This window comes from Corvus moneduloides, chromosome 20 (assembly GCF_009650955.1).
Source record: "Corvus moneduloides isolate bCorMon1 chromosome 20, bCorMon1.pri, whole genome shotgun sequence".
Lineage (NCBI taxonomy): Eukaryota > Metazoa > Chordata > Aves > Passeriformes > Corvidae > Corvus > Corvus moneduloides.
This window is the reverse complement of record NC_045495.1, coordinates 10429349-10454295: the sequence shown is the minus strand read 5'-3', so window position 1 is coordinate 10454295 and position 24947 is coordinate 10429349. Positions and strand designations below refer to the sequence as shown.

At 65.7% G+C, this 24947-nt stretch overlaps 2 protein-coding genes across 7 annotated transcripts; one reads left to right on the top strand and one right to left on the bottom strand.

Annotated features, from left to right (window-relative positions):
- The first annotated feature begins 1072 nt into the window (after positions 1–1072).
- Positions 1073–14216, top strand: SEPTIN4 (septin 4). 6 transcript variants are annotated; one of them, XR_004243973.1, is made up of 14 exons: positions 1848–4239; positions 5603–5731; positions 5972–6271; positions 6495–6588; positions 6704–6790; positions 7605–7728; positions 8112–8246; positions 8325–8442; positions 8763–8864; positions 9212–9308; positions 9430–9592; positions 11700–11799; positions 12076–12242; positions 14072–14216. XR_004243973.1 is itself a non-coding variant. In XM_032129953.1 (13 exons), exons 1-13 carry the CDS (start codon positions 1170–1172, stop codon positions 12133–12135), a joined length of 1512 nt encoding a protein of 503 aa, XP_031985844.1. In that variant the 5' UTR covers positions 1073–1169; the 3' UTR covers positions 12136–13091. The 6 variants fall into 6 exon arrangements, 5 of the variants coding, with proteins under 5 accessions (XP_031985844.1, XP_031985847.1, XP_031985845.1 ...); XM_032129953.1 differs by lacking the exons at positions 1848–4239; positions 14072–14216 and adding an exon at positions 1073–1172 and having other exon boundaries at positions 12076–13091; XM_032129951.1 differs by lacking the exon at positions 14072–14216 and having other exon boundaries at positions 12076–13091.
- A 4604-nt stretch (positions 14217–18820) lies between these two features.
- On the bottom strand, positions 18821–24934 carry CCDC183 (coiled-coil domain containing 183). The gene is made up of 14 exons (XM_032129786.1): positions 24452–24934; positions 24250–24371; positions 24049–24120; positions 23188–23355; positions 22955–23059; positions 22680–22787; positions 21948–22076; positions 21234–21291; positions 21051–21151; positions 20639–20799; positions 20147–20306; positions 19923–20042; positions 19624–19720; positions 18821–18986 (listed from the first exon to the last, which is right to left on the bottom strand). Exons 1-14 carry the CDS (start codon positions 24534–24536, stop codon positions 18874–18876), a joined length of 1599 nt encoding a protein of 532 aa, XP_031985677.1. The 5' UTR covers positions 24537–24934; the 3' UTR covers positions 18821–18873.
- Positions 24935–24947: the final 13 nt, after the last annotated feature.

Genomic DNA, 24947 nt, shown 5'->3' with positions numbered 1-24947 from the left:
TGGGGCCGGGGGCACCCCGGGAAGCGGCTGCCATCCCTGATGCAGGATGGGAGTGGGAATGGGGGCAGGACACAGCCAGCCGGGTGTCTGGGTCCCTTTGCCAGCCCACCGGCCAGGGGCAGGGTGGCTCGGCATCGGCTTCGGGAGGGGCAGGCGAGCTGGGATTTTGCAGAGGGAGAACTGGGAGACTGGGATCCGGTGACCCGTGCCCAGCGCAGTCCCTGGTACCCAGCGCAGTCCCTGGTGCCCAGCGGGTGATGCGGGATGTGTGGTGCTGGGGCGTTTTCCCAGTACCTAACAGCCCCGAGCTGGTGCCCAGTGCTCCCAGCCGCCAGTGGCTGTGTGGAGCCCAGTGCCTCCTGCGCAGTACCTGGTACTGGTGGCACTGCCAGGAGGTCACTCCCCGGCACGGGGGCTGTTCCCTCTCACCTGCACCAGCAACTGGTGCTGGGGCCTTGTCCCCACTGCCTGCACCGGGCCCTGCCAATGCCCAGTAGCCAGTACTGGTGCCCTGCACGGGCCGCCTGTGCCCTGTCCCTGGTACCGGTGCCCTGTCCCTGGTGCAGTGTCTTGTTCCTGGCGCTGGTGCCCCAGCGCTGATGCTGGAGCCCTCTGCCCGGTGCTGCTGCCCTGTGCCACCACCCCGTGCCCACCGTGCAGTTCCCGGTGCCCGGTGAGTGCTGCCAGAGCTGGTGCCTGCTGCTTGGTGCCTGGCCCCGGTGCCAGCTGCCAAGGGGAGTGCCCGGGGCCGACGCCAGGTATTGATGCCAGAGCCGACTGCCAAGGTTGGGTGCTGATGCCCAGCGCCCGGTACCGGTACCCAGTGCGTGGTGCCAGTGCCGGGTGTGCGGTGCCTGGTCCCGGTGCCCGATGTCGGTGTCGGTGCCCGGTGTACATTGCTCGGCCCCGGTGCCGGTGCCGTGTGCCTGTGCCCGGTGCCCCTGTGCAGTGCGCGCTGCCGGGCGCTGTTGCCGCTGCCGGTGCCGCTGCCGGTGCCGGTGCCCGGTGCCGCTGTCGGTGATGCCGAGCGGCCGCCCCGCCCGCCCCCCCGCCCGCCCCGCCCCGGGGCCGCCCCCGCCCCCGCCGCTGCTATTTCTGCTAATCCGCGGCGGGGCCCGGCCGTGCCCATCGGCAGCCGCCGCTCCCGGACGGCGCCCGGCGCCGCAGCCATGGTAAGGCCGGCGGGACGTGGGACCGGCCTGGGCCGGGCTGCCCCGCACCGCCCCGCACGGTGGCACGGGCCCGCTCCCGCAGCCCGGGCCCGCTCCCGCAGCCCGCTGCCCTCCGTGAAGGTGACGGTGCGCGGGGGCGGAGCGGACCGGGGCCGCCGGTGCCGCAGCGGAGCGCGGGGGGGACACGGGCGGCGGGGCAGCACCTGCCCGGCCCCCGGGGGAGGCGGGGGGACCACGGGCCCCTTACTGGGGCATCCGGGAGGGCAGCGCTCGGGAGCGTCACCTGCGTGTCCCCCCGTCCTGCGCTCCCCCCACGGGTGTCCGTGCGTGGGCAGCGGGAGCGTGGCTCCTGCTCTGGCGTGGCTCCGTGCTGAGCATCGGTCCCCAGCTTTTGGCAGGTCCCCGTGCTGCGGCGCTGGCGGCACTGCCAGCCTGGCCGGGCCCTCGGCCGGGACCGTCACACGCACGGAGCCGGCTCTGTACTCACCGGCAAGGTCCGGAGCCGCCGCTGGCGTTGCCGGCCCGCGGGAGCTTGTTCTGCATCTCCCGTCCTGCCTCAGCCCTCCGCGGTGGTGGCAGGTCCCCAGGAGCCGCTCGGCCGGGCCACGTCTCCGCGGGGACCTCAGGCTGTGTCCAGGGTGAGGATGAGGACGGAGGTTTGTGGCCGTGGCTCGCGTGGCACCGGCTTGTGGCCGCTGGGACAAGTGGCCTCGGTGGGGAGCACTGCGGCCGCGCTGCCCCGGCAGCCGCCGTGGGAACCAGCCCGGCACATTCCTCCGGAGCTGGAGCAGCGAAAGCAGAGAGGAGGGCGGCTGGCGGAGCGTGTCGCAACGGAGCGCCTTCCCGACAGGCTCCAGACTGTGGCTTTTGGATGCACTCATCCAGCCCTGGAAACATCGGGGGGAGGACGGCAGTCACCGCTGGGGACCAGGAGCAGCCGGGCTCCCGCGTCCGTGAACACGGGATGAGCTGGGGCTGGAGGTGCTCCAGAAGGATCTGCAGAGGCAGAGCCGGTGTCCCTGCCACCGGTGCCACATCCGCCAGTCCCCAAAGCAGTTCCCGGCTGGCCCGGAGGGGCAGGATGAGCAGGGGTCTCCCCCGATCTCTGCTCTCGGCTCTGAGTGGGTCAGACCTTGCCCAGCCCCACGTGCTGACATGCCACCTGCTTTCCAGCCTGGAACAGGCCCTGCTGTCATGTCCCGGCTTACGAGGAGCCACCGCTCGTGGTCCCATCCTGGGTTCCCCACTCAGATGCTTCCAGGTCCTTCAGGCTGGAGGATTCCCTGCAGGAAAGGGACTGGAGCTGCTGCACCAAGGGATGGGGTTCTCATCCCCCCTGCTCACCTGCCTGGTGCTGACCCCCTGCCCAGAGCAGCGACCCACACCACCGCCTGCCCCCCACTCACAGGGTGCCCAGCGCCCTGCTCCTCTCGGAGCTGCTGGGAGACTCAGTTTCCCAGCTGGAATGCCACTCGTGGGTGGGGTGGCAGAGCTGGGGGTACGAAACCCTGATTCTCCTGTGGGAGCATCCCGTGCATCCAGAGGCGGGGTGGAGCGGGCACAGCCCGGGTCCTGTCACCCCGGGAAAGTGCTGGGCTAGTCCTGGCAGCGCTGGGCTTCGCTGGGGGCCACCAAGTGCTTGTCCTGCGTGGGGTTCGTGCCTTTGGGACAGCGCTTGTGCCTGGGATGCTCGGCCATAGCGACACAGTGGCTGTGCCGCGGGTGGCATTCTGGGTGTCACCTTTAGAGAGCTTGGGACCGCCCCCGTCAGCCTGGCGGTGGGGCAGCACCTCGCCGGGGTGTTCCCTTCCTTTCCCTGCAGAAGCAGGCTGGGAAAGCACCTCCCAAGGGAATGTGGTGCCCGGTGGAACGATGCTCGGGGGCAGCCGGTGGCTCTCCTAGCTCAGGCTGTGCCCGCTGCCCCCGTGTCCCCCCGTGCGACATCCCGCGGGCTGTCACCGCGCGGGGACGGTGCGATGCAGAGTGACAGGCGGGGACGAGGCGGCGCGTGTGGCCCCTGGCTGGGGCTGCGGGGCCGCTGACAGCCCGGGTGTGAGGCCGGCTTGCACTCAGCCGCGTGTGTAATCTGCTTACGGGGCCACCGGCACAGCCCCGGGCTCTCGCTGCCGTAAATCCCCGCTCCTGCCGGGAGCGCCGGCCGGGACGCTTGGAAAGCGGCCGAGCGACCCTGGATCGCGCCTGAGCTGCTCTGATGCAGCTCGACATGCATCAAGGTGAATCACCGTCCCTGGTGACCCCGAAGTGACAGCTGGGGAACCCTGACTGCCACCCACGGCTCCTCCTGGGGCACTGTTAACCCTTCGCCTCCCAGGGATGAGCCGGGAAAGCCGAGGCAGGAACGCTGGAGCTTCTGCCTGGGATCCCTGTGGTAGGCAGCATCCCTGCTTCTCCCAGTCCAGGCCTGGGTCCTTCCCAGGCAGGCCCAGCTCGAGCAGGAGCTTGGAGCCATGTGGGGAAGCTTTAATTGTCAGGTGCAAAAGTGTGCAGTTTTCAAAGAGTTTTTATGGAAAACTGGGTTTCTGACCTCAAGGATGCTGTTGGAGACCTGCTGGGGGGTGCTCCAGGTGGGCAGTGGGAGAGGACGTGGTGTGCACTGGGATGGAGGGGCATTTTGTCCTGGAATGGAGGGAGATTTTTGTCCCGGGATGGAGCGGGTTTTTGTCCCAGGACAGAGGTGTTTCCAAGGGCTGCGTGTCCTCCTGGGCTGCAGCCAATCTGTGTGTTCAGCCCAGGGGTGCTGCTGGTGCTGATGGTGGTGGTCCTGCAGCCCCTCAGGACCTCCTTTGGCTGGTCCTTGAACTCTCCGCAGCCGGGCAGGAGCTGGGCTTGGCTGTGCCCCGGGGGTCCCTCTCCCATCCCCTGCCCCTCGCCGGGGCCGTGCCTGGCTCCTGGGTGCCGCGGGGCGCGGAGCCTGCCCAGGGTGGAGTTATGCTAATGCTGCTCCCCAGCCCTCGACGCAGCCGGTGCCACTCGGCATCTTCTCCTGGCCACGGGCGACACCGGCTGGGCCATGGCCACCTGCCCCGAGCTGCAGCCTGGGCAAGAGGTACGGGGGCAGCACCCGTCCCCGGCGGGGCGAGAGAGGGGGCAGGGCGGGTGGGGGACACGGACCAGCCCGGTGCTGCGGGAAGGTGCCACAGCCGGTGCTCTGTCCCTGGGACAGCCCTGCCGGGGGCCGCACTTGCTGAAGGACCCCCAAGAACGCGGCGCAAACCTCGGTGCCGCGGCACTGCCGAGGTCATCGGCTTCTCTGGGGGACGAGGGCGAGCCCCAGAGGGCTGGAGCCCCGAGGGATGGAGCGAGCGGCAGCAGGGCTGGAAGCGCTCGCCGCTGGTGGTGGCATCATCTCCCATCCCCGAGTGTCCCCAGCCGGGCTGTGCTGTGCTGGGGGCTGCCGCTGAGCCCCCCCAGGTCACGGGCGGTGAGGAAGAGGATGCTGCGGTCACACAGACCCACCGAGCACTCGGGACCCACTGCGGGACAGGGGAGCGCGGGGGTCCCGCAGCCCCCGCCATGGGGCCACCTGCTGCCCCCCAGCCTGGCACCGCAGTCCCCGTGCGGTGGCCGTGGGGGCAGCGGGGCAGCGGGAGCGGGGGGCAGCGGGAGCGGGGCCAGGCGTGCGAGCGCTCAGCCCCGGCAGCGCCGTGACCTTGTTTCCAGCCCGCTAATTCCGCGCCATCTCGCCTTGCCGCCGGCACCGCTGCCCGCCCCGCCAGCGAGCGGGGACACGGCGTGGGGGAGGACACGTGTCCCCACGGAGGGCTCTCGCCTCGAGGCCCCGGTCTGGGGGGGCACTGACCCCCGGCTGGGAGCCTGCAGGGTCACGGGCTCCCCCGGCCCCTGCGTGCCTCTCGTTTGGGGTCTCACTGCCCGTGGGGCTGGGGTCGCCTGGCAGTTGCCGTGGGATCTTGGGGACATTGGTGCCTGCTGGCAGCAGGGCTTGGCCCCACGGGAGCCGCTGCCGGACGTGCCCTTGGGAACGCGTCTCCTCCCTCCAGCGCTTGTAAACAGGATGTGGAGCCATCCCAATCCCGGCGTCCCCGGCCCTCGTCCCAGCCCCGCCACCCCACGGGGCAGCAGCTCGGGGGCAGCTGTGCCTGTCTCCCCCAGTCCCCGCTCCGGGACGGGCAGAGCCAGGCGAAGGAGATGTCGGGGTCCTGGTCAGTCCCTGGGCCGGGTCCCCCGCCCTGGCGGCCTCCTGGCACTGCAGGGACGGGGGTCCCTTGTGCCATCGCCCGTGCTGGCCCCCTGTGAACGGGCAGCAGGCGGGGGGCACGGGCACCAGGGGACCCCTGCCCACCATCTGCCTCCCCCTGGCTGCGGCCCAGCTCAGGTCACCCTCCCCACTGCTCTTCACCTCTTCTTGGTGTCTCTGCCTCCTCTCGGCCCCCTCCCTGTCCTCCTGGCAGGCCATGGGGCGCGGGGGGGTCCTGGCTGCCCCAGAAGACCCCGAGGAGCGGCGGGGTGCCCAGGGGGAAGGCGCCCACCCCTGCCCCCCGGAGTGCCAGGAGCTGGCTGCCGTCCCCACGCCACAAGCCGTAAGCGCCCGGGGTGCACGGCTGTGCCCACTGCCATCCCCACGGCTGTCCCCGTGGCTGTCCCCAGGGTGGTGGCTGGTCCCCTGGGGTGGCCGTGCCCCCTCTCTCCTCCCATCCCTGCCACCTTGAGGCTGCATGTGTCTGGCTGCTGCGGCTTGGGGGCTTGTGAGGCTGAGGTGGGTGGTGCCATCTCGGGCTGGCACTGCCACCACCAGTGTCACCTCCTCCCTTGGTCCCCAGATAAAGCGTTTCCTGAAGGAGGACTCGGACGAAGCTGAGCTGACCCAGTTCCTGCGGGATTGCCCACCAGCTGACAGCTCCAGGAAGGTGGAGGCCCCAGAGATCCGGCGGGAGCCCGGCCACCCCCTGGGCAGCGTGGGCAGGGTCCCCCCTGACGAAGCCAGCGACGAGAGGGACGCCAGGCTCTTCTCCCGCTCTCGGCCCTCGGATTTCCAGCAGCACATCGCCGCGCCCCCGCCCCCCAGCCCCAACCGCCCGCGGAGCCCCTGGGGGCAGCTGGACCCCTACGACTCCTCCGAGGTGCAGGACGTGTCCGTGGGGAGGGGGACGCACGTGCGGCGAGGGGCTGCGGGATGGAGGATGTTCCCATCCCGTGAGCACAAAGGTTTTGGGCAGGCATGGCCTCACCCCCGGGAACTCCAACCCTGGGAATCCCTCTGTGGGTGGGGGGAAGGAGAGGCTTTCCAGGGTAGGAGGTGGGCTGGCGGTGTCCCGTGTCCCACGTCCTCTGTGCCCTCTGCAGGATGACAAGGAGTACGTGGGCTTTGCCACGCTGCCCAACCAGGTGCACCGCAAGTCTGTGAAGAAGGGCTTCGACTTCACCCTCATGGTGGCAGGTACCAGGGGGGCTGAGCCCGGCCCGGGGGTGCTGACCCCACTCTGGATCCCGAACACCCTGGACAGGGGTGGCGGACACTGGCTGCCCCCTTCATCTTTGTCCTGCTTTCCCAGGAGAATCCGGGCTGGGCAAGTCCACCCTGGTCAACAGCCTCTTCCTGACAGACATGTACCGGGACCGCAAGCTGCTCAACGCTGAAGGTCAGCGGGGACAGTCACAGCCCAGAGGGGTGTCCTGGGTGAGCTGGGCAGTGGCAGAGCCCAGGGGTGCTCCTGGGGCTGCAGCCCCTCTCCCGGCCCAGCCAGGCTCCTCTGAAGCCACGTGTGGTGCGTTGCCAGCTGCCCACTCGCACAGGGGGCTGCTCCGAGGCAGTGGGGTCCCCCCTGCACAGGATGGGGACCCCCCACGGGGACTTTATTCCCACTGGGAAAACAAGCCCTGGCTCTTTGGGCATCAGCTGGGGCCGCAGCATTTCTGGGAGGCTGGGGACAGTCAGGGCCTGGGGCACAGTGCCAGTTCAGCTGCAGCCAGTTTTTGAATTAAAATGGCCCAAACTTGCCCAAATCCCCAGGAGTTTGAGGGGTTTGTTTGATTTGTTTCCGTTGCTTGGAGTGAAAGCCAAAACACACAATGGAGCAGGAGCATCCCTGGGGATGCAGGGACACGGAGGGTCCTGGGGTGAAGGGGCATTGCAGTGTGGAGCTGTGGGGTCACATGTGGGGGTACCGGGAGCCTGAAATGCTCGTGCAGCAAGGTCAAAGCCCCGTGCTGCCCGAGCTGGGGTCCTGGGGTGGCAGTGGCACAGCCACCGAGGGATGGGTGCACATCCATGGGGACGTGGGGACCACGGCGGGGAGCATCCTCTCCTGGGCTGGAGCACGGTGCCTGTCAGGGCTGATCCAGCCGGGTGACCCCAGCCCCCAGGGTGAGGATGACACCCAGGGGTTGCAGCATGTCCCCACATCACCTCCACCCTCTCTGGTGTCCCCCCGGTGACGCGTGTGCCCCCCACAGAGCGCATCACGCAGACAGTGGAGATCACCAAGCACGTGGTGGACATTGAGGAGAAGGGGGTCAAGCTGCGCCTGACCATCGTGGACACGCCGGGCTTCGGGGACGCCGTCAACAACACCGAGTGGTGAGTGCCGCGGGGTGGGGACTGTCCCCAGGGTGGACACCCCGGGGTGGGTGTGATGGTGAGTGCCATGGGGTGGGGGTCTCCCCGGGGTGGGTGGGATGGTGAGTGCCATGGGGTGGGGGTCTCCCCGGGGTGGGTGTGATGGTGAGTGCCATGGGGTGGGGGTCTCCCCGGGGTGGGTGGGATGGTGAGTGCCATGGGGTGGGGGTCTCCCCGGGGTGGGTGGGATGGTGAGTGCCATGGGGTGGGGGTCTCCCTGGGGTGGGTGGGATGCCCACGGCTCACCGGGCTTAGGTGCTGAGCCACGGGAGGTGTTGAGCTGGGGGTCCACAGGCAGCGGGGGGTCCCACAGAGGACTCGGTGTCACCTTGCTGTCCCTGCAGCTGGAAGCCGGTGGCCGACTACATCGACCAGCAGTTCGAGCAGTATTTCCGTGACGAAAGTGGCCTCAACCGGAAAAACATCCAGGACAACCGAGTGCACTGCTGCATCTACTTCATCTCGCCCTTTGGCCACGGGTACGGGCAGCCCTGCCCGCGCTGCCGGGGGGTTGGCAGGGGCTCGGCGGGATGGGGCTCACCAAGCTCCCCCTGCAGGCTCCGGCCCCTGGATGTGGAGTTCATGAGAGCCCTGCACCAGCGCGTGAACATCGTGCCTGTGCTGGCCAAGGCTGACACCCTGACGCCCGCTGAGGTGGAGCGCATGAAGAACAAGGTGAGGGCAGCTGGGCCGGCTTGGAGTTGTCCCAGCTGGTCCCTGGGCACGGGCGTGCCCTGGGCTTTCCATCCATCTCCTGCCTGGAGTTTGGCCTGGAGCACTTTCCAGGCTTGCAGCCCTGTGGAGGACCATGTTGCCCCCATGGCCACTAAGGACACGTCTGCCCAGGGCTCGGCTGGGGCTTGGAAGGATTGGGGGGTGTCCATGACATCTGGTTTGGGGGGAACAGGCTTTGGGGGGGACATTGGCCCTGTGTGGTGCCTCCCACGCCCCTCCCAAGGCTGGGGCCCTGCCCTCAGGGGGCTTTTTGCCTCCAGATCCGGGAGGAGATTGACCACTACGGCATCCGCATCTACCAATTCCCTGAGTGTGACTCAGACGAGGATGAGGAGTTCAAGCTGCAGGACCAGGCACTGAAGGTGGGTCTGGCTCCTCCAGCCCCATCACGGGAGGGGCAGAGCCCCATGGCCGGGAGGACCGGTCACCCTGGGGTACCTGCAGGACTCTTCGGGGCCATGCAAGCTCTCCAGTGTGGAGTAGCTGTCACATACCTCACTACCCAGACACATCACCAAGATCCCACGGGTGCCACCTGCAGCTTGGTGGGGTGGGGCTCGGGTGGAGAAACCCCTGCCACGACCTCTGCTGTCCCACGGGGGCTCTCCACAGCCGGGGCTTTGGGGTATCCTGGCAAATGGGTGCTGGACACAGCCGAGGAGGGCATGTGGAGAGATGTGGGCCCTGCTGACCCTCCATGCCCTTGCAGGAGAGCATCCCCTTCGCCGTCATCGGCAGCAACACGGTGGTGGAGGCCAAGGGCCGGCGCGTCCGCGGGCGCCTCTACCCCTGGGGCATCGTGGAAGGTAACGCTGGGCAGTCCCCGCTGGCTCCCAGCCCTGGGGACACGCGGGGCGCCCCGTCCCACCCCGGCCTTGGGGACACACGGGGCGCTGGCCGTGGCCCCCTGACCCCCTGACCCCGCAGTGGAGAACCCGGCCCACTGCGATTTCGTGAAGCTGCGGACGATGCTGGTGAGGACGCACATGCAAGACCTCAAGGACGTGACGCGGGAGACGCACTACGAGAACTACCGCACGCAGTGCATCCAGAGCATGACCCGCATGGTGGTCAAGGAGCGCAACCGCAAGTACGGGCCGGGGCCGGGGCCGGGGCCGGGGCCGGGCTGGGGTGGGGGCTTCTCCCTCTGGGGTGACCCCACTCGCTGCAGTGGCGGTGTCGGCGGGTCGGGACTGTGTGTGGGTCCGTGCGGGGCAGCCCTGGTGCCGTGGAGGGGGGCCCCAGTGTGGTGGGGGGCCCTTCCTGTGCCCTTGGGCTGAGAATGCCGGGGGGGTGCCCCGGCAGTGAGGGGACCCTGCATCCCCCGAGGCTGGGTCTGTCTTAGCGGGGATGCTCCAGTGGTGAGGGGCACTCTGTGACCCCAGGGTGGCTGGGGGGATGCTCTGGTAGTGAGGGAGACCCTGCATCTCCCCAGAGCTGGGGCTGGTTTGAGGGGCGTGTTCCAGCACTGAGGGGGACCCCATGTGCCCGCAGGGCTGGGGCTGGGGGCCAGGGATATGCTCTGGCAGTAAGGGGGACCCTGTGTCCCCTCAGGGTTGGGTGTGTCTCAGGGGATGCTCCAACGGCCAAACAAAAGCCGGTGCTGGGGCTCTGCTCCCGGATCAGCCGAATTCCCGGCACCCCACACCCCCTTTTGCCACCCCGAGGTGCTGAGGGAACCCCCCCAAGCAGGGTCCCTGGTGGCACCCTCCAGCCGGGGGGTTGGAGCAGTGTGGGAGCGAGTGGAGGCTCTGCGGGTCCCGGGGGGCTGCAGCCGTGCTGTGGGGGGCTGGCAGTGGCTGTAGGCACCTCTATAGGCACCTCTATAGGCACCTGTAAGCGTCTCTCCCTGTGTGCCCCGGGGCAGGAGCCATCCCTCCGTGCTGAGGCTGTGCTGCGGGGACTGCTCCGCCGACTGAGCCGGGACCGCCCGGGGCCGCGCTGGGCGCCGCCCCCTCCCCGCCGCCCCCTCCCCGCCGCCCCCGGCCCCTCTATAAAGTGCTTGTTGGTACCCAACGCTGTCTTGGTCCTTCTGTGCCCGCGCAAGGGCCAGGCAGCTGCCCTCGGGGCGAGCCGGCCCTGCGGCCACCCACTCTGGGCCTGTGGCCACCCACTCGTGTCCCACACCAGCTGTCCCTGGGGTGCCAAAGGACGCTGCGTGCTGGCGGTGTCACCCCGGCTGCCCCAGGGCTGGGGGATGTGTCACTGTTCGGTGGCACGGAGCCCCCCAGGGCTGCCCAAGGGGCGTGTGCTGCCCTCCCGGGGGTGCGGTTTTGGGGTGCCGACAGCCTTTGCTGCTCACCCCACTGCTGGTGCCCCGCTCCAGCCTCGTGTGGCTGCCCGGGCTGGCAGCAGCTCCCCGTGCTCCCCACGGCGAGAACCGAGACAACGGCAGCGCCTTCCCAAGAGGCTCCCAAGGCGGCCAAACCCCGTCCCTGGCCCCGGCCCAGCCCCAGCCCAGCCCCGGCGCAGCGGGATCCCGCGGGGCAGGGCTGGCCCGTCCTGCCCGTGCCGCAGCCGTGTCCATCAGCCCCTTGCCCGGAGGGCCGCGCTGGCCGCGGCACGTGGCAGCACGCGTGACCCTGCCAGCCGCTGTTGGTGTCCCGGCCTTGCTGTCACCCGCTGGGGTGGCACGTGGCATCCACAGGGATGGGTGGCAGAGCTGGTCCCTCCCCGAGCCGTGGGTATGGGAGAAGCCATCGATTGGGCTGGCCCTGGTCCTGCGCGGTGGCGTGGCCTTGGGGGGATGCTCGCGGCTCTTTCCAGCCGGAATGGGCTGCTGGAATGGGCTTGAACGGGAGCTGAGGCTCAGGAATAGGGTATGGAGCATACCTGGGGCTGGCAGGGCAGTGGGGTGCCTGGAGAGCCCATCCTGAGGCCAGGAGAGAGGGGAGATGCCGAGGTTTTGGTGTTTTAAAGCAGCAGGGAAAATACCGGCCCAGGAGAGCCCGACCCCAGCGGGATTGTCCCTCCCCAGAATGGGAGGGTGCGGAGGAAGTCCCTGGGTCCCCCCTCGGTTGGGGGTGCTGAGGTTTGGGGGGTGCCTGGAGCTTGTCTGGAAAAGGCCGCTCCGGTGGTGGCCACGGGGCCCAGGGGCTGTGCAGGGGGTGCTGCTGGGCACCTGCGGGGGTGGGGCCATCCCTGGGGCAGTGTCCCGGGGGCTGGGGCAGCACCCTCACCTCCTCTCTCTGCCACAGCAAGCTGACCCGGGAGAGCGGGACAGACTTCCCCATCCCCGTGATCCCCCCGGTGCCGGATGTGGAGACGGAGAAGCTCATCCGGGAGAAGGATGAGGAGGTGAGTGTGGGGCTGGCTGAGCCCCCCAATGGCCCTTCCCCGCTCCCTCCACCCCGCCCATGGCACAGCCGTCGGGAGCCGTTCCTCCTGCAGCATCCCGGCGGCTGCTGCTCCACCGAGCAGGGGCTGGAGGTGCATCCAAGGGCTCCCCCCAGCACCTCCCCAGCTCCCGGTGATCCCAGTTTGTCTGGGATGCTCAGCCCGAGCCCCACTTGCGCGGGCGCTGCGTGGCTGGGGCTTGGCAGCACCCACGATCCCGGCTCTGCTCCCTTCCAGCTGCGGCGGATGCAGGAGATGCTGCAGAAGATCCAGAAGCAGATGAAGGACTCGCACTAGCCCGTCCCTCCTCCACCTCCTCCTCTTCCTCCTCCTCCTCCTCCTCCTGGCCCCGATCAGAAATGTTTACATCACGCTCCACCCGCCCGGCCCCGCTGCCAGACTCGGTACCGACACCCACCCACCACCTTAAGCTGCTGCGGCATCGCCTTATGCAACCGCCCAGGGCCCGCGGGGACACCGGGGGACACGAGGGGACAGCGGGGGACAGGGCACCCAGCCCGGGGTCCCCTGCCCCGTCCCCCCCACTCGCTGGGGACAGCTTGGTCCCCCAAGCTTTGGCTTCCCCTGTTTCCCCACAGCTCTGGGGAGGGCCCCGGCCAGCCTGGTCCCCACAGTGTGTCCCTTGTCCCCGTGTCACCTCGGGCTCCCTGCTTACAGCCTTTATGCTCAGCTTGGCCCTGGCCTAAGGGAAGAGGAAAGGCCCCAGCTGCCCCTCTGGGGGGGACAGGGCTGTTCCCCCTGGCCTTGGCTGGCACGGAGGGACGGCAGCTCCCGGGGACCACAGGGGACAGAGGGGATGGAGGGGCAGCCACTGTCCAGCCCTGTGTCCTCACCCTGTCCCCACCGAGTGGCAGCAGGGCTGTGGCACAGGGAGCACTGGGGAATCAGCGTCCCCAGGGAAAATCCCTTGGACCCCAAATCAGAGGCTGGGCACCCCCAGCCCCCCGTGATGTTGGCCCTGTAAAGCAATAACGAGTGTCCAGTGCCCATGGCACCTCTCACCCCATGGCAACAGCACCGACCCTGGCTGGAATTTTGGCCCCTGCTGTCACTTGCTTGTCTGTGGTGTCCCTGTGTGCCCAGGATGTCCCTGTCCCTGCTGCTTCCTGGCACAGCAGCCCTGTGTATTCTCCAAGGCTATCCCCATCTGTGTTGCTTCCCAGCGAAGCACTGCTGCGTGTCCCCGTGTTCCCCGCGATGTCCCCATGTTCCCCACCATGTCCCTCTTGGTGTTGCTGCCCTACAGAGCACTGCAGCTTGTCCCCCCGGACTGTCCCCATCTGTGTTGCTTTCCCACAGAGCTGTGTTGCATCCCTGTGTCCCCAAGGATGTCCCCAGCCATGTCACCCTGCTGCAGGGCTCTGTGTAATGTCCCTGTGTCCCCAAGGGTGTCCCCAGCCATGCCACCCTGCTGCAGGGCTCTGTGTAATGTCCCTGTGTCCCCAAGGGTGTCCCCAGCCATGCCACCCTGCTGCAGGGCTCTGTGTAATGTCCCTGTGTCCCCAAGGATGTCCCCAGCCATGCCACCCTGCTGCAGGGCTCTGTGTAATGTCCCTGTGTCCCCAAGGATGTCCCCAGCCATGCCACCCTGCTGCAGGGCTCTGTGTAATGTCCCTGTGTCCCCAAGGATGTCCCCAGCCATGCCACCCTGCTGCAGGGCTCTGTGTAATGTCCCTGTGTCCCCAAGGATGTCCCCAGCCATGCCACCCTGCTGCAGGGCTCTGTGTAATGTCCCTGTGTCCCCAAGGATGTCCCCAGCTGTGTTGCTTGCCGGCAAAGCCCCGCTGTGCGTCCCTGGGGTGAGCCCTGGCCACCGCTCGCAGCATCCCCGGGGAGATGGATCCAAACCCCTCCTGGGCACCACAGGGGTGGTGAGGATGCAGGCAGGACCGGGAGCAGTGGGATCACTGGGAGCAGTGGGATCACTGGGAGCAGTGGGATCGCTGGGAGCTCGCTGCCGTGGGGATGTGTCCTGTCCCCATCAGGGCACCCGAGCCGGGGTCCCCCGGGTGGGGCGTGGCTGGCAGGGGCTGTGCCCGGCCGCGGCTCGGGGGTGGGGGCTGCAGGGTGCCAGGGCAGCACCCGGGTGTGTCCCCCGTGTCCCCGTGCCAGCCGTGGGTCCCGTGGCCCCCGTGGGCAGGGCCCCCCCGGGCAGGGCCCCGCAGGGAATATTTAGCGCTTTCCTTTTTTTAATCTCGCTATTTTCTTACAGAAGCTCCTCCCCTGGCATGACGGTCCTAGAGGCGTTTATTAACGGATCAGAGAGTATAGGTTTATAATTCTTATAGAGTAGTGGAAATATTTTTATCCCTCCACAACCGTTCTCAATAAATACGGCTGACCCGGCTTGTCTGCAACCCTGCGTGGCTTCCACCAAATGGGGGCACCTGGGCATCCCCCATCCCTGGGTATTCCCCCATCCCTGGGCATCCCATGGTCCTGGGCATCCCCCATCCCTGGGCATCCCCATCCCTGGGCATCCCCCACCCCATGGCATCCCCCATCCCTGGGCATCCCCATCCCTGGGCATCCCCCACCCCATGGCATCCCCCATCCCTGGGCATCCCCATCCCTGGGCATCCCCCACCCCATGGCATCCCCCATCCCTGGGCATCCCATGGCCCTGGGCATCCCATGGCCCTGGGCATCCCCCACCCCTGGGCATCCCCCATCCCTGGGCATCCCATGGCCCTGGGCATCCCCCACTCCTGGGCATCCCCCATCCCTGGGCACCCTCGTTCTGAGGCTGGTGGTGGCCCTCCCTGTGGCCTCTTGATCCCAGTTCCTGTTCCCCTGGAAAAGGCTTGAAATGGATACTGGGGGGTTTGTGCTGCACGCATGGGGACACCCAGCTCGGGGTGTGGTGGGAGAGCCATGGGGACACCCCAGCTCTGGGGTGAGGGGGCACAAGGAGCGGGTGTACCCCTCTCACGTGCCTTGGGGTCGTGGGTGCTGCTGGTGTGGGACTGGGAGGGGAGTTGGGAGGACAGAGCCTGAGCCAGGGGATGGAATTGCCCTCCACAGGCTGCCCCCGGGCACCCCTGTGCCCCCCCTCAGTGGGGGAGCCCTGCCAGGAGACACCACCCGTCCCTGTGCCCCGTCACCCCAGTTTGGCTCCCCCAGGAGCTGCCGGGGTGGAGGAGCAGGAGGGGTGGGCAGAGCAGCACTGGGATGGATGGGAGGCATCTCCAGCTGCCTCCCAGCGGGCATCATCCACCTGCACCCCGTGGGCATCATCCACCTGCACCCCGTGGGCATCATCCACCTGCATCCCATTATCCCTCCCTGCATCCCGCTGTCCTGCACCCCAATATCCCATCCCTGCCCTGCCTCGGACCCCCTGTCCTCCCCACAGAGCCCTGGGGCTGATCCAGCCCGGCTGAGTGCAGGACCAGGGACCTGGGGCAGGGCCATCCCCAGGGCCAGCACTGACAGGAGAGGGAGGGAGGGAGGGAGGGAGGGAGGGAGGGAGGGATGGATGGATGGATGGATGGATGATGGATGGATGGATGGATGATGGATGGACGGATGGATGGATGATGGATGGATGGATGGATGGGTGGAAGGATGGGTGGATGGGTGGGTGAATGGGTGGATGGATGGACGGATGGGTGGATGGGTGGGTGGATGGGTGGATGGGTGGGTGAATGGGTGGATGGAGGGGTGGATGGGTGGATGGGTGGAGGGATGGATGGAGGGAGGGATGGGTGGATGGATGGACGGATGGGTGGATGGATGGACGGATGGGTGGAGGGATGGATGGATGGAGGGAGGGATGGATGGATGGAGGGAGGGATGGATGGATGGGTGGATGGATGGAGAGCACCCTGTGGAGGAGGACTGGGGGATTCTGGTGGGTGACAAATGGAACATGACCTGGCCATGGGCCAAGTGTCTCCTGGGCTCATCCCAGCAGGGTGGGCAGCAGGGGAGGGAGGGGATGTTCCCCCTCTGCTCCGCTCTCCTGAGACCCCTCTGGAGCTGCCTCCAGCTCATCCCAGCAGAGACATGGAGCTGGTAGAGCAGGTCCAGAGGAGGCCACCAGCAGGGTCTGAGGTGGTCCACGGCCTCTTCTGTGGAGAAAAGCTGCCTTGTGGGAGCTGCCAACTCCAGGCACTGCTCCCCTGCAGCCCCTTCTCCCCTTGCTGAGGATCAGAGCAGGCACCCCAGCTCCTCGGGGTCTGTCCATCCTTTACCAGCACTCCCTCAGCCCCACCTTGCATGGCCCAGGGTTCTGAGCCCCCCCTGTGGCTGTGATGCCAATTCCTGCTCTTCACCAGGCCCATCCCCCATGAACCCTCTCATCATTCACATGGGAATGGGAAATGTTTGTGCTTCCTTGGCTGGAAGCAGCTCTCACTCCAAAGGCTGGGATACACAAACCTCCCACCTCCCAGTGTTGCAGCTCCAAGAAGGATCCCCTGGCTGCCTCCCCTTCCCCAGAGCAGCCAGCAGAGCTCTGCTTTTGGCCCCACACTGGCTGATCTACCCGGTTCCCCTTTTCCCAGAGGATAAAACCCAGCACTGATGCTCCAGTGACAGCCCCAGCTGTGCCCACCCTTCCCTGCACTCCATTCCATGTGATTCTCATCACACCTTTAAAAATAAAAAGCTCCAAACCCACTCCAACCCAGCCTTCCCAAGGCAGAGATTGATATTTCCACATGGCAAATGCTTCCATGCAATTCCCCGATGTCCTATTTTTGGTTCCTCACCAGTGCTGGCGCTGGTTGCAGCAATCCGTGCTGGAGCTCCAGCCGAGCTCAGAGGAGGCGAATAAAGGTTTCTTAGGGCAGAAAAGGAAATCTCATCTCCTTCCCTGGGCTGTGCCACCCACAGCTGAAGCCTAATGAGACCTCAGGTGGCATCGGTCCTGTTGTTTCCCTTTCCCCTTCCTTTCCATTTCCCTTTTCCCTTTTCCCTTTTCCCTTTCCCTTTCCCTTCCCTTCCCTTCCCTTCCCTTCCCTTCCCTTCCCTTCCCTTCCCTTCCCTTCCCTTCCCTTCCCTTCCCTTCCCTTCCCTATTTGTCCATTTGTTCCTTATATAATTAATGGTATTTTTCCCTATGGGAGAGCCCCTGCAGCCCCACCTTTTCCCATCTTTTCAAATCCAGAAACCAAGGCACTGCCTCTGGTTCTTTCCCCCTCTCTCTTGTACCTCTTCTCCACTTGTCACATCCGTTCCCGTCACCATCTCTCTCAGATCCAGGGGAGCCAGGAGCAGTCATTCCGATTGCACCCATTCCCATCTCTCCCGGGTCCGGGGGAGCCAGGAGCAGTCACTCTGATTGCACCCATTCCCGTCTCTCCTGGATCCAGCGGAGCCAGGAGCAGTCATTCCGATTGCACCCGGTGCCGCCTGCGTGCCCAGGTGCTGCTGGCTGGGGCTGGCAGCCCTTCCCCTCTCCTGGCAGCTGTGACGAGGGTTTGGGCTGCGGTGTCTGAACACATCCAGTGGATGCTCCTGATGGAGCAGGTAGTCCTTGGATCCCCTGCTCGCAGCAGGAGGAGCTCAGGGAAGTGCAACCCTGTTGCTGCTGCTCTGCGTGTCCCGTAAAGGCAGCTAAAACATCCCTGAACTACCTTCAAGCCAGAAAATGGGCCACAGGCTGGAGCCTCCATCCCACTCTGGCTCTTCCACACCTTTTGTGGCTTCCCTGTTCCCCACAGCCAGTGTGGAAAGACCAGACCAAGAGCTCGACACATTTCTCAGGCTGGGAGAGCTGGGAGTGTTCACCTGGAGAGGAGAAGGCTCCAGGGAGAGCTCAGAGCCCCTTGCAGGGCCTGAAGGGGCTCCAGGAGAGCTGGAGAGGGACTGGGGACAAGGGCTGGAGGGACAGGACCCAGGGAATGGCTTCCCAGTGCCAGAGGGCAGGGCTGGATGGGATATTGGGAAGGAATTGCTCCCTGTGAGGGGGGTGAGGCTGTGGTGGGCACATGAGAACACAGCAGGAGCAGATGGAGATGCAGTTACAGCCTGGTCTTTACTTGCAGAAGAGCCCACCTGTGGCTGTGGATTCTGGGAAGCTCCATGAGATGCCTTCACTGACACGTGATGTTATTTCTGGAGCTTCCCTGAAAAACCTCAAGCTGTGCTGTGCCTTGTGAAGATGATGCCCATTCCATGATGCCCACCAGGAACAGTGCCGGGAGGCTTGGGAGCAGCAGCCGTTCCTCCCTCGGTGATGATGTCACTGATGATGCCAGCGCGAAGCGCAGGGAGCGAGCAGAGCGGGCAGGGAAGGGCCGCTCCGATGCGGACATCCCCTGTGGCAGGGCACGAGGCGCTCCTGCCCTGGGTGTCTGTCCAGGAACACGGGCGCGGCCCCTCGGTGCCGGCGGTTCCTGGAGAAACAGCACCATCTATTTGCAGCACGAGAGGAGAGAGGACAAGGTGGCCTCCAGGGCTGGGGGGCTGTGCCCCTCAGCAGCGCTGGGGATCCCCCCCTGGAGCAGCAGGCTCACACCGCAACACTCGGGACCTCCAGAGCCTCCTGCAGCCCACAGGTGACACCTGGGGCTGGCTCCAAGATCAGGGCAGGAGTCGCAGGAGCAGGGAGGGGGCTCAGCTCAGGTCTGGGTCTCTCCCTCCGAAGTGGGCTCTGCCTTTGCACTCCCATGCACGGACACGAGGACACCCACCCTGGGGTCCCCACAGGACTCGGCCCTTCCCCACATTTCCCCATCGCTGGCTCGGACAGGCTCCAGCCCCTGGGGCATCAGAGGTCCCGGGAAGGTGTTGGCCCCACAGCACCAAGGGGGAGAAAGCCAGCCTGGCCCCAGCTTTGCTGCAACTGGGAGCTGTCTCCAACCCAGCCCATCCCACCTCCAAACCCAGCTCAGAACCCCTCAGGATGGACCCCAACGTGTTCTGAGTGACAGAAGTGACCTAGGACCACCCATTCCAGCCTTGCCACAGAACTGGGAGGAATGAAGAAGATCTGCTTTATTAAACCTGCTGAGAAAAGGGTTCAAGGGGGGGCCTGGGGCCCTCAAAGTTCACGTGGAGAAGCCACTATTTCTTCTTGCGACGTCTGGTGTTCATTCTGATCAGCTGCAGCCCCTGCTTCTTGATGTCCTCATGGCTGGGGATGTAGTCATGGTCTTCATCCTCAAAATCCAAGGTGTCTGGAGGGGAGAGTGGACAGGAGGGACTGGGGAGGGGCTGGGGGCCACCTCTGCTGTGCCCACATCCCTGGGAGAGCTGGCACAGTTTGTGGGGCTTGTGGGATCCTCGAGAGTCCTCCTGGGCTTTTCCACCCCAGCATCCCAGGGCGACCTGCAGGACCTGGTGGTGCCATCACTGTGGCCCATCTCCAGTGCTGCTGGGGCTTCCTGTAAAGGTCTGGAGCTACAGTGTGGTGGGCACAGCTCCTGCTTTGCTAAAGAAAGCTGGTGAGCTGCCAACAGCTCTTTGCCTCCTCTAGGAGCGTCCACAGGCAGAGCCAAGCACTGATTATTCTTCACAACCAGGTGATTTTGAAGATGAGGGTCTCCCCTCTTGCCCCACAACATCTCTCCTTGTTCCTGCAGTGGCTTGGTGCCCACCACCCCACCACCTGCCTTCGTTCTCCCACATTCCTGCCTAAAGCCACCTCCCATGCTCAAAGCCTTGGAAACAGCCAAGGTCAGCCTCAAGACCCGGAGGCAGTTTGTGGGTTGGTGTATGCTGGGCCAGTAGGAGACAGACAAAGACTCCCAAAACTCCCAGGGGGCAGGGGCTGGAGCAGTCACTGTGGGACATGTCCCCACCATGCTCTCCTACCATCTTCCATGGTGTCTTCATCCTCAAAGGAAATCTTCAAGTTCTGTGTTTCACCTGCAGTTCTTTTCTCCAGGAGGTTCCTGACCTTGGCAAAAGTCTGTGAAAGGTGCCCTGGGTTAAGTGCTGGAGGGCAGGTGGGTGTTACAACCTTGGGTACCCCTTGGGTGCCCAGGGCCCTCTGGGGCTGAGCTGCTCCATGGCCCTTCCCTGCGGCCCTGCTGAGGACGGATGGCTTGGGTGGCCATCTGTGAGGACCCTGTGTGTGCCCCCAAGGGCACAGAGGGCCGGAGCCCCTGTACCTCGCTGCGTTCGTCAGTGCTGTCCTTGGACCGGGCTGCCACCCTCTCCTTCAGGAACTGCATCTTCTGCTCACAGTGCTGCAGCTTCTCCTCCAGCCCCACCACCGCAACAGACTCATCCTGGGGGAGAAAGAGCCACCGTGGTGGGGACAGCGAGCCCCTGGTGGTGGCTGTGCCGGGTGTCCCCACGCTGTCCCGCCTGCCTGGCCCTGTTCCTGTGGTACCTGGTCAGGGATGAAGATGCCCTGCAGGCGGAGGAACAGGTTGTCAATGATGTTCTCAAACTCGATCAGGCGCTTCTGGTTCCTCAACATCTGGGCTCGCATCTGCTCCAGCCGGGCCTCTTCCTGCTGCAGGTTCTCGCTGAGCTCCTCCTCCCGCAGCCTGGAGCCAGTGGCACTCACATCACACAGCTGCAGAGGGGCGCAGGGACACCCCAAAGCTGCTCCAAAGGCTGTTCAGGTTCCCCCCACCCCCAGCTGCAGCCCAGCTCCATGCTGCTGGCAGTACTTCCCGTGCCAGGCAAGGAGAAGGGGAGCTCTGGGACCCCAGGGGAAGCTTTGGGTTCTCTGCCAGCACCAGAGCCGGGAGCTCGAGACCCTCCCAGTGCGTGAGGGGAGGGTGGCTGCAGTGGGACAGAGGTCAGGGTGCCTCCTGGGACATGTCCCCCCAAGGGTGGTGGCCTGGTTGGCACAACTGTGCGAGGCCAGCAGCACCTGATGGTGCTGATGGGCTGGTTGAACTTCAGTTTAGCCTGCTTCAGCTCCAGCTCCTGCAGCGTCTTCTTCAGCACCTTCTTCCTCTCCCTGCACTCATCGATGTGCTGCTGCAGGCTCTCCAGGGACTTCTTCTGGGCCTGGATGCTGCTGGGGATGTCCTGGCCAGGGGAGACACAAGGACTGAGCCCGGGGTGCTCCTGCTGAGAGCAGGGCCTTGGGGAGGCCACAGCACCACGGAGCTCTGCAGCGTCCGGTCATGCAGAGGGGCAGCTCCGTGCCTGCCTGCAAAGAGGGGCTTTGAGGGGCTCCAGGGAGAGGAGAGCAGACAACCCCACAGTGAAACGGGGGGAGCAGAGGGGCCGCAGCTCCCCAGCGCCCCAGGTTCCACCAGGGCTGGTTTTGCCATTACCCAGAGGCAGGAGCACTGCAGGGCACTCTTCGCCTTCTCCATCTTGTCAGTCACAAAGGCCTCGCGCTCCCTCTTAGCCACGGCGGCCTCCGCCTCAGCACCTGGGGTGGCAGGGAAGGAGCGGGGCAGGATGCCCATGGCCGCGCCCACGTCCCCCCGCCCTGCCCCCTGCCAGGCACTCACCCACCGCCGTTTCTGAGGAGCTCAGCTCGTGCTCTGCGGAGAGCATGGACACGGCTTGCTGCAAGGACACTCACTGTCCCCCCGGGGCTCAGCGCTGCAGGCTGCCCCCTGCCCCGGCCTGCCTGTCCCACACCCCCATCCCTGCCTGCCCCACAGTCCATCCCTGCCTGTCCCACAGCCCCTGCCCTGCCTACCCCACACCCCCATCCCTGCCTGCCCCACATCCCCTGCCCTGCCTGCCCCACAGCCCATCCCTGCCTGCCCCACACCCCCATCCCTGCCTGCCCCACATCCCCTGCCCTGCCTGCCCCACATCCCCTGCCCTGCCTGCCCCACACCCCCATCCCTGCCTGCCCCACAGTCCATCCCTGCCTGCCCCACATCCCCTGCCCTGCCTGTCCCACAGCCCATCCCTGCCTGCCCCACAGCCCCTGCCCTGCCTACCCCACACCCCCATCCCTGCCTGCCCCACATCCCCTGCCCTGCCTGCCCCACAGCCCATCCCTGCCTGCCCCACATCCCCTGCCCTGCCTGCCCCACACCCCCATCTCTGCCTGCCCCACACCCCCATCTCTGCCTGCCCCGTATCCCCTGCCCTGCCTGCCCCACACCCCCATCTCTGCCTGCCCCACACCCCCATCTCTGCCTGCCCCACACCTCCATCCCTGCCTGCCCCACATCCCCATCCCTGCCTACCCCACACCCCCAGCTCACCCGCCTCTGCTGCCTCTCGCTCTCCTCCTGTTGCCGGAGGCTCTCGATTTGCATCCTCTGCTCAGCCAGGGACTGGTCCCTGAGATGCTTCTCCACACGGACCTGGGGTCCTGCCTCGGCCATGAGTTTCTGGAGCATAACAGAGAAGGGAGAAGTTGCTGCCAGAGCCAGCTGGAGCTTTTTACAGATTGGTTATTAGGTTTAAGTATTGGTTTAGATTGAGATATGGAAGGAATTGTTCCCTGGGAGGGTGGGCAGGCCCTGGCACATGGTGCCCAGAGCAGCTGGGGCTGCCCCTGGATCCCTGGCAGTGTCCAAGGCCAGGCTGGACATTGGGGCTTGGAGCAGCCTGGGACAGTGGGAGGTGTCCCTGCCCATGGCAGGGGGGTGGGATGGGATGGGCTTTGAGGTCCCTGCTAACCCAAACCATTCCATGAATCTATGATTTGAGCTATGGGATGGCCAGTGTTGGAAATGCCCCCACTCCATGCAAACAGGCTGTGAAGGAAGCTTGGCAAGGCCAGCTGGGTGTGGGACACGCTGCCTTTGCCATGGCTGGTGCTTCAGACGGGCTGTCGCCAGCCTCAGCGGACAAGAGGGAGACCTGGGAGGACCTACGGAGGCCTCTGGGTGCTCAGCTCTGTCTTTTGCTCCTTGCTGAAGGCTCTCAGGCCCAGGTACGTGGTGCTGTCTGTGGGTGCTGGAGGGTGGGAAGGGCCCCAGTTATCTCACCCTGAGGACATCGTTGGCTTTGAGGTTGCTCCGGGCCGTGAGCTCATCGTGGTACATCACAGTCATCCCACACAGGAGGTCCAGGTACTGAGGCAGGTACACCAGCTCCTGCACACAGGAGCCACCACAGGTCACCCTCCGAGCCCCGGGGTCCCCATGCTGTGACAGGGCATGGAGGGGACCAGCAGGGTGTCCCCCGGGACACAGCCCCTCGGGCACCTCGTGCCTTTGCAGGGGGAGCAGGCGAGACAATGGCACAGTGAGGAGGAGCTCACCCTCCTCAGGTTTTCCTGCAGCTTCAGGTACAGGTTGGTCACGATCTGTCCACTGTGAATTTTCATGACCATCTTCTCGATGTCATTGCCCAGCTGGCGAATGGTCTGGGGCAGACACAGGGGGAGAGACATGAAGTGACTCCGTGTGCCATGCCCAGTGCCCAGCTGGGGGTGCAGGGGCTGGATTAAAGCCCCCCGTGGGTGTTGGCACACCAGGAAGGGCTCCTGGGTACCTGCAGCTGTGGCTCTTGCCACTTGGGATCCGTCTCGGCATCCTGCAGCTCCTGCAGGTGCCTCTGGCGCTCGTCCCTGGCTTGGCTCCACTGCTTCAGCTGGTGCAGCAGCATGTCACACACCTTCACCTGGTCATGGATTTTGGCCTCGATCTTCTTTTGGACCGCCTGGATGGGCATGAGAGTATTTCCCAGGCTGGATGCTGCAGGAGAAGGGGGTGCTGCCCGGAAAACTCCCCCCAGGGTAGAGCTGGGGACACTGGGGCGCTGCTCCAGGATGTTGTCACTGGTTTGACAGGATGGGATCTGGGAGAGCTTTGCTCTGGGGGCTGGCTGGGGTGAGGCAGAGGTGGGCAACTGCTGATGGCAGGGCTGGGCATAACACAGACCAGGACTGGGGATCAATAAATCAATCAGGGCCCAGATGGGGATGTTGTCAGAGAGCAGCGGCACCGCTCTGTCCCTGCAAGAGGCCCCTGGGCAAAGGCAGCTCCATGGGGACAGCTCCTCAGTCTCCACGGGTTTATAAGCAGGGCACAACCTTGGGACAGGCAGTGAAGGGCAGGGACAGCCTCTCTCTGCCAGGGATGCAACTGGACCCTGCAGGAACCTGGGCAGTGCCAGGGACACACAGGGTGGCACAGCCAGGAGGTCTGCTGGGACAAAGGGTCTGCATGGATGGGTCCCATGGTGGAAAGGGACCCACGGGACCAGATGTGAACACCCTGTGTCTCTCCACAGCAGCCCCATGGGGCTGTCCTGGTGCTGGCACCATGTCCCTCTGCCATGCACTGTTCTTCCCAGTGTCTCCAGAGCCCCAGCCCCCTGCGAGCAGCCCCTGCCCCCAGCCCCTGCCATTACCTCCACACTCTGAGTGGCTGGAATGAGCTCCTGGCCCTCTCCAAAAGCATCCTTAATGGGGAGTTTGTTGTACTGTGGGCAGGGGAGGGACAAGGAAAGGGTCACTGTCAGCCTGGCAATGACACATCCTTTTGCTGGCCCGTGCTCCCAGCTCCTGGGGAAGCACCAGGCAGGGATGCAGCAGGAAGGATCTGCTGGTACCTTCAGGACAAAATCCAGGATACTGGAATCCTCCTGCAAGGCCGCCTGCAGGCTGGGGAGCAGCTCCCTGTTCTGCCGGAGCTTCTCCTCGCAGGACTGAGCGAAAATCTTGCCGCCTTGCTCTGGGGGACATCAGGGAGCCCATGGCACCGCGGGACGAGGGGGCCGTGCCCGCCCTGCCCCGAGCAGCCCGAGGCCGCACCTTGCAGGGCCACAAGGACACGCAGCTCCTGGCTGCGCTGGCTCAGGTCGGCCTTGGGGCCCTGCGTGCTGCCGGGGGCCTCCATCCCTTGGCCACTGTTGGCAGCCCCCTGCGGGACAGACACCGAGGCCCTGCTGCCCTGCAGAGGTGTTGGGACCAGAGGGTTCCAGGCGGAACTGTCACCGTGGCACTGCCAACCGCCACACGGCTCCTGCTCAGCCACCGCCCAGCCCCCTCCTCGACGCTTCTGCAGGGAACAGCTTCATTAATAACTGATTGACGAGCTCTTGGAGGGGGGCAGAGAAGCATTCCAGTTTTGTCTTCCATCGCCGTGGCAGTGGCAGCTGTCAGGGACCATTCTGAGCCCCACCAGGAACAGGAGGACAATCTCAGGGAAAACACATGTGCATGTGCACCCAAACACAGCAGCGGTGCTCTCCTGGAAGCTGCCAGCTTATTTGAATGCCCACCTATTTGGAAATTCCAGTTAATTAGC

Coding starts and splice junctions, on each gene's coding strand:
- CCDC183 (XM_032129786.1), bottom strand. CDS start 24,536: ATGGAGGCCCCCGGCAGCACGCAGGGCCCCAAGGCCGACCTGAGCCAG. Junction 20,307..20,638: donor CAGCCCATCAGCACCATCAG/GTGCTGCTGGCC, acceptor CACTGGCTCCAG/GCTGCGGGAGGAGGAGCTCA. Junction 19,721..19,922: donor GCACTGACGAACGCAGCGAG/GTACAGGGGCTC, acceptor CACCTTTCACAG/ACTTTTGCCAAGGTCAGGAA.
- SEPTIN4 (XM_032129951.1), top strand. CDS start 4,204: ATGGCCACCTGCCCCGAGCTGCAGCCTGGGCAAGAG. Junction 4,240..5,602: donor AGCTGCAGCCTGGGCAAGAG/GTACGGGGGCAG, acceptor TCCTCCTGGCAG/GCCATGGGGCGCGGGGGGGT. Junction 8,865..9,211: donor TGCAGGACCAGGCACTGAAG/GTGGGTCTGGCT, acceptor ATGCCCTTGCAG/GAGAGCATCCCCTTCGCCGT.